This window comes from Mustela lutreola, chromosome 8 (genome assembly GCF_030435805.1).
Source record: "Mustela lutreola isolate mMusLut2 chromosome 8, mMusLut2.pri, whole genome shotgun sequence".
In the NCBI taxonomy this organism is placed as follows: Eukaryota; Metazoa; Chordata; class Mammalia; order Carnivora; family Mustelidae; genus Mustela; species Mustela lutreola.
The window spans coordinates 93,027,146-93,038,593 of record NC_081297.1 but is presented as its reverse complement, the minus strand read 5'-3'; the positions used below and the strand labels follow the sequence as shown (position 1 = coordinate 93,038,593).

At 36.0% G+C, this 11,448-nt stretch overlaps 1 protein-coding gene across 1 annotated transcript in view; it reads right to left on the bottom strand.

Moving 5' to 3' along the window:
• Positions 1-10,548: 10,548 nt before the first annotated feature.
• RERG (RAS like estrogen regulated growth inhibitor) overlaps positions 10,549-11,448 on the bottom strand; it is a 123,267-nt gene continuing 122,367 nt past the window's right edge. Inside the window, exon 6 of the mRNA XM_059185970.1 lies at positions 10,549-10,732. Within this exon, the coding sequence (XP_059041953.1) occupies positions 10,619-10,732 (114 nt within the window). The 3' untranslated portion in view covers positions 10,549-10,618. The remainder of the gene's footprint in view (positions 10,733-11,448) is intronic.

Below are 11,448 nucleotides of genomic sequence, written 5' to 3'. Positions count from 1 at the left end.
TAGTTCAGATATAATAAAAATTCTCAGTAGAAACATTTGCATGGAAACTAGGTAAATCAAGTTTTCCACTATTAAAAAAGCTAGTGTTGCCCTATATATGGTCAAATGAACATTTTGTGAATATATCTGAATGATTGGAGATTATTCTCCATCTGTTAAAATCTTTTTCATCTATCAAGGACTAGGTCTATATTCTGCACAGACAGAAATCATCTACACTAAAACAAATAAGCAAATAAAAACCTGGTGCCTAAGCTCCACCCAGACCAACTCAATCTGTCTCTGTGGGATGGGGGTGAAGCCTTGTTCTGAGGAGGGCCTGTGTATTAGTTTGTTAGGGCTGCCGTAACAAAATACCACAGACTGGAAGACAAACAACAAAAATTTATTCTCTTACAGCTCTGGAGGTTTGAAGTCACAATCAAAATTGTTCAGGTTCAATTTCTTCTGAGGCCTCTCTCCCAGGCTGGCAGATGCTCCTTCTTGCTCTGTCCTCACATGGTCATCCTTCTGTGTCATTGTCTGTTTCTGAATCTCCTCTTCTCCTAACAACACTACTCGGATTTGATCAAGGCACGCTCTAATAACTTCATTTTACCTTAATTACCTCTTTAAAAGTCTCCACTTCTAAATACAGTCACATACTGAGGTACTGAGGTTAAGATTTCAACACACGAATTTTGGAAGGGACACAATTCAGCTCATAGCAGCATATGTGGGTTATAAGTCCTACTTCTGAGGATCTCTGGGCTGCTTAAGGGCACTGCACACCCAGGAATGTTTGGAATACACTTCATATACTTCATAGTTTTGCTAATAACAGGCCGAGTCTCGAAGTCAGCTTGTGTTACAGGTCAAGAGCTCTGAGCTGCAAAGGTAAGATGGGAACATACAGGGTTTGTCAATGGCAAAGGTAGCTCTGTTGACTAGTAGTTATACAGGTGACTAAGGTAACCATCCTAAGTCTTACCTTTCTGATCTGAAAAATACGAATGATATCTGAGATGTTATTTTACAGAATAGCTATAATAATATGTAAAGTGATAATATAGTGACTGATAGATAGCAGTGCTCAAATATTAGCAAAAGTGGGATTCGAGTCCTCCCTCTGCCACTTATTAACTATATACTTCTATTCATTTTCTATTGCTATTATAACAAATTACTGTAAACTTAGTGGTTTAAAAGAACACTAATTTATTATCTTACAGTTTTAGAGGTCACAAATCTGATGTGGGTGTCACTGGGCTAAAATCAAGAAGCCAGCAGGTTGTGTTCCTTTCCTGGAGGCTCAAGGGGAGAATACATTTTCTTGTCCATTCTAGCTTCTAGTGGCTACCTGATTTTCTTAGCTCATGGTTCCCTTCCTCCATCCTCAAAGCCAACGATGGTGGGTTGACTCAACATGTCTCTGACCCTGCTTCTAACATTGTCGCATCTCTTGCTCTGATACTGGCCAGGAAAGAGTTTCTGCTTTTAAGGAGCCATGGATTAGATTGGGCCTACCTGAACAATCCATGATCATTTCCCCATCTCTAGGTCCTCTACTTAATCACATCTGCCACGTGTCCTTTGACACATAAGGTGCCATACTCACTGGTTCACAATAATGGAGGGCATTATTCTGCTGGCCACAGTACCCTTGCACACATTTTCCCTGAGCCAATTCTTGGATGGATAAATTACTGTCACTGCCCTTAAGAGGTTGGTTGTAAAAATTTAATACATGGTTTCCTATTTGAGAGTAACAATGCTACAATCAATAAGATTTCTTATTTTTATTCTATAGCCATATGAGAAACAATGACGATCATCAAAATTCTCCTTATATTGTGGTAAAATTCTTATATTTTCTTTTCTTTTCCCTCAGTGATTCCCTTTTATTTATATAATTTTTAATATAGTTTTATATTTACATTTATATAGTTTTATTTATAATGTTCTTTCTTAACTTCCAGATTCAAGTTCTATACTTACTACATAGGTATACTTACTAAGTATACTTACTATATGTACCACAATGACTACCACATTTTTTAACTGAACAAGACATAACTTTCTCTGACTGTTATAGCCAAAAATGGGGAAAAAATTGAAACCTAGACATGTCCTTATCTATTATATACTAAACTTGATACTGAGATTATTAATAGCATATTCTAAGATTCTTGAAGACAGAACATATTGGTATAAAATAAACTGATAATATAATTTGGGAGTACACATGATGATTTTTTTTTGTTGTTACTCTTCATCGGTAGGCATGTAGAAGCCAGACCTGCTTGACGCATGGGAAATAAAGAGATAACTAATACATATTATCCTTTGATCTGGTGTAGTCATACAGTAGGAAACAGTAGTTCAGTATTGGGCCTTCTGGTCAAAGATATCAGGGTTTAACCCTTGGTCTGCTATTATTTACTAGTTGAGTGACATTGGGAAAGTTTTACCTTATATAAACCTTCTCTTCCTCCCTTGTTAAGTGGTGATGATATCCAACTTATAGGTCTGATTTCAATATTTAATAATGTGAATACATTTATCACAATGTCTAGCATAAATGAAACACTCAATATTTAACTTTTGTTACTATATTTTGTCTTCAGCCTTCCAAATGGCTGTTGTGAAGAAAATGGGAAAGAAGAATAATTTCTATTGATAACAATTAATAAAAGTTAGTTTTTTCTTTCCTATGTGAAGACCTATAGACATTTATGGGAACTAAACATGATGAGCAAATTTAAAAATGGAAGCATTTTCCAGGTATCTCCTCTTTTCCTGCCTACCAAAGATGGTCAGCTTTCCTCTATCAGTTTTTTCCTCTTGATTTCCCACAAAAAGAAAGGTCTTTCACTTTTAGGTTTTCCTTTGAGTTTTTATAGTGCAGAATCTGGAGAAATGGCAGATGGGATGAGGAAGCATGGGGATACTTTTTTTTTTTTCTTTTGAGGATTTGATTAGAAATGTGCCAGAGGGGTTATTGTAGGAGTAAAAAGAAGTAAGGGGATTTAAATACATATTATTGTTTCACTTTTGAATGATTGCGGACTGTGTATTTACTTTAAGATGTTAAGAAATACACTAAGAAATTATTATTTTGAGATTGGGATTTTGTGATAAGCCTTTTAGTTTGCTATACAGCAAATTTTTATAAGCTAGGATCACAAAACAGCAGACATTGAGAGAGGAAGAGAGAGACTGAAAGGTGTGGCTGTGAGTGGGGAAAAAGAAGACAAGACAAACTGCTCATTTAGAATTCTGCCTGGGGTCAGACCCTGCAATATGAGTTTGTTGTATCCATATTCAGCTACTTGGAGTTCACATGTAGGGTCATATTTTAGGCAAGGCAAGACCACAGATCAATTTGGTAACCTCGGATTCTAAAACGTCTTAACAACTGGTTTATTTTGGGTCTCATGGAAAGCAGTAACTGGCTCTACCAAGGGACATTTTTAGGCTGATGGTTTTGGCTCCATCATCACAGCCAGAATCAGGGACCAAAACCAAGCCCTGACTGAGACTGAGTGGATGCAGACACATCAAATAAAAAGCGACATTTTCTTCTTGGACAAAGATCACAGATTATATGCTCCTGAGTTTTAAATTTTGGCTTAGTCTTTGGGCTATAATTTTAATTCTTGTACATTGTCCTTTATTTCGCCCAACTCTTTTCCTGGAAACAATGCCAGTTTTCATCCAGATACTGATCTTGGGTCTGGGTAGCTGGTAGCTAATGTCTCTTATTTATGGACCAGATGCTGGTTTAATTAATTAATTTATTTTTTTTAGGTCCCTAGAAGGACCTAAAAAGGTCCTTAGGATCCTTAGAAGTTCATTAATATAGGAGGTAGAAACTATAGTAGAGTGAGGAAAACTAATTGTAGTTCGTATGCTTTTGGTTTAATATAATATACTTCAAATGAGCACCATGGTTTTAAAAGATCTTGTTCTCAGAGCTATGGAAGCCAAAATCAAAACAAGGCATGATTCTATAATTAAATGAGTGATGATCTGGTTCATGAAACTGACAAAAACATATATCACCACAATGCAAGTTTAAAAATGATCATTATAAGCCAAGTAATCTGTGATTACAAAGAAGGAAAAAGAGAAAGGTCAGTGAAAGGGTCATTGAGACGATGATGTTTTAGCTGATGATATTTAAGATTAATATTTGAGATTGGGTAATAACTATTTTTAATACAGTTTGTAGCTTCTTTTTCCTATCCTAAAGTTATACATAGGCAGGCTATTTGACAAACACCAAAACATCATAATCCAGTAATAGACAAGCACTTTGGCATTTTATTTCAGTCTTAGAGAGAGAGAGAGAAGGAGAGAAAGGGAGTGAGAGTAGAAGGGAAGGGCAGAGGGAGAGGGAGAGAATTTCAAGCAGGCTTCATTCCCAGCATAGAGCCCAATGTGGGGCTCTATCTCACAGCCCTGAGATCATGACCTGAGCCAAAATCAAGAGTCGATGCTTAACCTGCTAAGCCACCCAGGTGCCCCTCAGTCTTTCTTTTTATGCATAGTTTTTATATATATCATTTTCTGGAAATTGTCTCTTTAGTATTAACACTTGAAAGTATACAGGGATGGATATAGAAATACTGTTTCAGGTACAGCATAATCACAACAGGCTATTTCTCCAGTTGTGAAAATAACTGTAAAAAATACACTTCATCTAGAAGGATGACTGTAGATGTAGAGCTGAATTTTCACATAGGTCCTATATTAATCTGTGAACATGGAGTCCTCTATATATGAAAACAAATATAAAGCAGAAGTCTGTGAGCATGTTTTAAATTCTGAACATTTTAGAGAGGTCAGATGTTTCTGAATGGGAGAAAGAGGAAATTTATAGTTCATCTGGGTGGGCAGAATGTTGTGAATTATAAGCCAAAAGTGATTTTAAGATAGAATAGGGGGAAGCTGCTAATTATATGACTTTGTTAATACAGATAATCGAGATAGCTAAACACAGAGTACCAGAGGCTCTGATTCAAAAATTACATAAAGGAAGAGCTAATGATGAGGCACCAGACAAAATTCACACAGAGAATCTAAAAAAGATCTTTTTCTAGGGGTGAAATAGTGGGAAAAGAAGAAGAGATATGAGCTGGAACAATCCAGGAGTGGGTCCTTGAGGCAGTTTCTTTTCATTAGAGGAATCACAGGAAGAACCTTAAGAATATTTTCTGTAGTGCTTTGATAGGGAGATGACCTTGGCTGTTTTGTGGCAGGAAACCACCTCAGATCTAATATCTGAGTATCTCTGGGGTATCTCTTCCCAGGTCGGGAAATATCAGTGTGCCCCAACCCATCTACAAACAATGGAAAGTTGACAGTTCTTACCTACCACCTGGTAACAGCCACAATGAAAGGAAAACACCAAGACAGTCTATGTTTTTTAGATAGAAATGATCCCCGTTTTACTTCTGGGTGAGAGCAGCAAAGAGAAATATGTCCACTGACACATTAGCAGTTTCACGTGAAGCTCCGTTTTGTTTGCCTTAATGTTTTAGATACAAAAAGAACAAAAACAAACAAAAAATACCCTGTTGTAGATCCCCATTCTCCTAGAACTAGAATCTCACTGCATGTTATCAGGCTCCACTGCATGGAGCTGGTCTTTTCTCCCGCAAGAGGAGTCAGAAACAAACATGGCCTTGAGCAATTAGAGTACCCAACTGACTGACCACAGTGAATGGTTTAAGGATAGGTTTAATATCCACATCAGGACAATCAAGGTCTGTAGGGTTTTTTCCAGCCCTCTTTTCCCTGGGGTGATCATAGCTGGTTTTATTTTTCTTGACAGAGAATGAAGAGAGACCATATCCTAATTTTGTTTTAATTCCCTGGATCCATCCATGCCTGAAGCCCTTATCCTTGACCTTCCCACTCATCCTTAAGCCAGATTGCATAGTTTCTGTCAGCTATGACGAAAAATGTACTGACTAATACAGATCATGTATTTCTTATGTGCCACAGAAATGAGTTTGTTAAAAAAAAAAAAGGCAATATTTATATGGAAAACTCTGAAGAGAAGGAAGAAAATAAAATATATTGCACTGTATTGCACTGCTTCTTGGGCTTAGGCTCAAGTTACCAAAAATCCCCATGACAATAGAACTTGCCCTGGAAAAGTTCATGGACCTTGTTTAACAAAAACAAGGCTAAAGGGTCAAATACACTTATAAGTATTTATTAAGTTCACAGAAATCAAGCAATTTAACATTGAATACATATAATGTTATTGATATTAAAGTAAACTTTAATATAGATATCAATTTCTATATACTATCTTTGATAGCTATAAATTTCTTTTGAAATTTTTCCAGAAAGTGCTCCTTCTCATTCCCAGCAAAGTGGTTTTAAATTTCCTTTGCTTTCTTGCATACTTAGTATGCTTTCTTGCATACTAAGAAGGATTAAGTCTAAACCTCCCTTCAAATGGTCAACGCTTTCTAGATTTTTTGACTTCGAGTCATTTGTGCCTAAATCTCCAATCTTTCCAATGATGCAGAACAATCTGAATGCTTGAAATGGGAAAAGCTTCATGTAACTTTTGTAATAACTTCTGTATGTTTTTCTCAATACCTGGGCTAAATAATTTTCACTCTTCCTTTGATAAGTTTAGGCTGTAGCACAAATCACAGTCTTGTCCAGGCAGGATTCAGTCTCAACACCTCCTCACAAGCTCTGGAGTGCTTCCTTTCCCTACCTACAGGATATATTACAGAAGTCTTTGTCCTGGTTCTGACATTACTAAGGTTGTTTAGCAGTTTAATCATTCATGGGCTACTGAGAGGAACTGACCTCTTGGGATGCTGCCTTACAGGCATCAGAAATTAATATATTTATCTTTTTATCCCCATTTTTTTGATATATTTATGCTCAATTTAAGTGAGGACTGCCCATTAAAGAAAACTGATAAATTGATGCCAAGGCTATTTTAAGACACTATCTGTTCTGGATATAAAAACAAGATTATTATATGGACTTTGGTATTCAGATTCGTGATGTTAGCCTGAGTTCTCTTTACTATTTCAGTTAAACAAATATTATTATAAAGTTGGAGGTGAGAAGCTTTATTAGAAACTCAACTTCATTCCATCTCTAAGAACTATGTAAATTAACCAGGTGCTTTTTTCAAAGGTGTTATAACTCTAAGAACATTGGACAACCCTGGCTCCTGAAAAGTAGTAAGAGTTGACATATCCCTTTATAGGGTAGGAAAAAACAATAACAATTTAGATACTTCCCTGCCCCCATAAAAGTCATAGATTCTTCAGAAAATAGATATATTTGATATTGGTTTCCTGTGCTCTTTGGCCCAACAGAAGAGGTTGTTTTAATGTATACAATCACCACTTAGGAAGCTTGCTAAAGTACAGAGTTCTGGGCAATATTCCCATATATTCCAGTTCAGTAGGCCTAGGTTGGGTCTAGGATATAAATTTTAAACAAGCTTCCTAGATCACTCTATTGAAAGTGTTCCATGGGCTATATTTTGAGAAACATTGCCCCAAGGGATAGAGTGGTCAGCTGTTTCATGATACCCCAGGGATTCCTATAGTCCCTCCAAGCTTCGTAGAAAGGGAATAAGGTGCTTTGTTATTAGTGCTCCAATAGGTTTTGACTAAGATGGAGAAAAATGGAGGAGAAAGGGCTATTTACTTATGGGTTCAGGTCCCCACTGCCCCCACCAATGGTTTTACCCCTGACTCTAACAAGGATATGATTTGCAACATGGAAGTAACATCTGGCGGCTTGGCAGTCCAGAGTGTAGCTCAGTGTTTGGCCAAGCAGAATTCAGTACTATTTGTGGGCTGGTGCCCAGGAATTACAGTTGGTGAGAAGAGTTAAAATCTGCTTTAGTTGTTCATGATGCTTTATGATCATGGTCAGGTCATTTATCAGATTCCTACATTCATCCAGCATAATTTCTGTTCCCCACTCTGGCTGTGATTTTAACAGATTGTTTCCATCAAGGTGGTAGCTGGAGATAGGATGCTGATTCACTGTTAATTAATTTTAGCTGGGAAGAGAACCACAGCTGTCTATGTCTTGTTTTATGTCATTGTTCCGAAGATACTTGGATAGACAGTGCTTTGCTTGCTTCGTTCTCACCTGTCCTTTGATCATATTCCTTTTCTTCTGTAAAATGTTTCCCTTAGTATTCTAGTTGACTTGAGCGCATAATATTTACTATTAACTAGAATTAGAGTAGTAAAGCAAAGCTTGCAAACTGGAACCCATTTTTTGTGAAAAGTCAATGTGGATGTGCAATGTCTCAAATTTTCCATAGAAAAATAGTTTGATAAATGTTGTGTAGATAAGTAAGTCTCCCTTTGCCAATTTTTTCATATTTCTGTTTTTTCCCTAGGTCCAATAGGAAAAATTGGGAGAAAAATTAGCAAAATGAATTTCAAGATTCAAGTTGTATGTGATATAACTAGGCTTAGAGACAAAAGCTGAGCAGAAAAATGAGAGCTGGATACCCCTTCTCAACAGAAAAATAGAGGACTAGCATATTACTAATTTTGTTATGGTAGCTGACTTTCTTATATGTGCTTCATACAATGAAAATGTACCAACAGACAAGAAGAGTTGCTCTGTAATATACAAAATATGCTCTGTTTTAGCTTGATACAAAAAATAAGCAGGTGGCATCACTCCATGCAGTAGTCGAAGTCTGGAAAACATGTTTGCAAATAGAATTTTTATTTAAAAAATTACATATTAAATTTTCTGGAGGTGGAAAATTTTTAAAGGGAATCCTCTAGTGATTGTTTTTTAAAGGAAAGCTAGCAATTCTTTTCATAAGTTCAGTCCTAATGTTTCTATTTGAAAACAGTATCGTATATGAAGGGCCAGGAGAATGTCACCAGGCCATCCAGAGACCTGTATTCTAATCTCATCACTATTTCATGACTTTGCTATAGAATTGAGAAGATTGTATTAGATTATTTCTAAGAACACACTCACATCTAAAATTTCAGGACTCTAATATCAAGTTTTCAGTGACTGGCCTTGTTCAAAATAAAGGAGGATTAAGACTTAACAGATGTTAAAGTATTCTAAAGCTCTACCATCCATTCCCATAGCCACTAACCACATGTGGTTAACCATTGAGCTCTTGAAATATGGTTGGTCCAAATTGATGCGTGCTGTAAGTGTAAAGTACACATTGGACTTCAAAGACTTACTGCAGAATCTTGTAAAATCTCTCATGAATTAATAACTTTTATGTTGATTATATGTTGCAAAGATATCTTGGGAATATTGCATTGAATAAATCATATTCAAATAAATTCCAAGTATTTCTTTTTTAATTTTTAATTTGAACCTAAAAATTTAAATAATTTAAATTTAGGCAATTAATAATGATCTAATACATTTAAAATAGAAAAGTTTATGGCTCACATAATGTTTTTATTGGACACACAGCTCTAAAGGGATAGCATATCCTACAAAAGAACCCTCCCGAGATCGTAGAACTCTCCCTGTTACTCATGGACAGCCTTAATGATATAGAAGAGGTTGTTTGAAGATTAAAACATTATTTTCTAAAAGTATAATTCATTAGTCCTGTGAGGCATATCACCATAGCCAAGTGAGTTTAAGCAATGCTGTACCCCACTTACTGATTTGTTAGCCTAATAAAAGCTCAACTTTAAGTCACCGGGTTAATGAAAGCTACTTCTCTCATGTGAATCCACAAATTCATCTGAAACAATCTTCTTATTTTTAAATGATAACTGGTAATATTCTATAGACTCAAGGAAGTTACTTTGGGACATGCTATTGGATTAGATAATCCCCAAAACCCTTTTGTCTGTTGTGGGTTTACAAGCAGTTTATAGAAGCTCATCCCTTACAAATTGTACTTACTTCTTTGTATGCATGCTTCTTTTCTAAAAAAGCCTTCCCCTCTTCTACATAAACTATTTTCTTTTACTTTTCTAGGTGATTTGAAATATTACCAGTTAGCTGTGCTTTTGTTATCAATCACCCTTTTTAAAGAATTCCTAATTTGCCCCACTCTCCTAAGAAGGTATATAGTCAAAGATTCAAGATGGTGGGGAGGGGTGGAGAGAAGGACCATAATGTATGGGAAGGCAGCGGGAGAAATGAGGGATTCTGAAAGGTATTTTTCCTTTTTGAAATGTTACATTTAATGTATTTCTCACCAAAAAAAGTGCTGTTATGGGTTAAGCAGACTGCTATGGACTAGCTAGGGAACCTAAATATGATTTATAACTTGGCTTTCCAGGGAAATTGCATCCAGCATTCCAAAAAGCCAATTTACAAGCAAACATTAGGAACAAAAATTTTAAGTTGGACACTACCAGGGTATAGATTGACTCAGAAGCTCAGGGAAAAAAAAAAAAAAAAGCAATCAATATCCTTTATTTACTTCAATACCTTGATTCTCACCATAAGTCCCTTGCTTTTCCAAACAGTGAGGAGGAGAAGGGAAGAATGACAGAACACATGTATTTTATGACAATGTTTATTGGATCTCATAAATCATAAAAGGGTGTCAAGAAGTATTGTCAAACACATCCCTAGGTTACTAAATAGTTAGGTTTTTATTCTTAAAACTACCCCTTCATAAAATAGCTAAATAATTTTCTTCTCTCATAAAAAATGTCAGGAAAAGACAAACATATGCACATATGCACTCTCTCAGACTCAGGAAGCCCAAACACTCCTTCACAGGCTCCTAGGGAAAAAATGAAATGATGTTTTGATTCACTAGAATAGAATGGAACATTCACATGCAATGGGCCTCTGTTGACTGAAGTTATTCAGCCAAGGAGGCTGAAATGGTATAGGAGTATATAGAACTTAAATGAAACCGTTATTTTAAAAGTAAAATATTGACCATTTCTTAGGAGTGGAAAAGATGTAAATTAAAAACGTATTCTGAGATGTTGAATATTTGTTTTAAATAGACTTCAGGAAGGTGTTCTTTGACTTGATCCACTTGCTGAATTCCCAAATGAAAGATAGGTTTCTTTTTCTAAATTTTTGAGATATAATTTGTATATAATAAATTAACCAATTCCACATTTACAAATTGATGAGTTTTAGAAAGTGTATAAAGTCCTATAACTACTACTACATTTATAATAGAACATACTTCCATCACCCCAGAAAGTTCCCTTGAGTCCCTCAGTGCTCTCTTCCTGTTACCTTCAGACTCTGGTGACCACAGATCTGCTTTTACTATTGTTTTCCTTTTCTAGAATTTTGTATAGATGGACTATTACCATATGCAGTATCCTGTGTCTGGCTTCTTTTACTTAGCATAATGCTTTGAGAGTCATGCAGTAGTTTGCTGTGGTCAGTGTTGAATGGCATTTCATAGTGTAGATACACCACAGAGTGCGTATTCATTCACTCGCAGATAGAAAGTGGACTTGTTGCCCAGCTTGT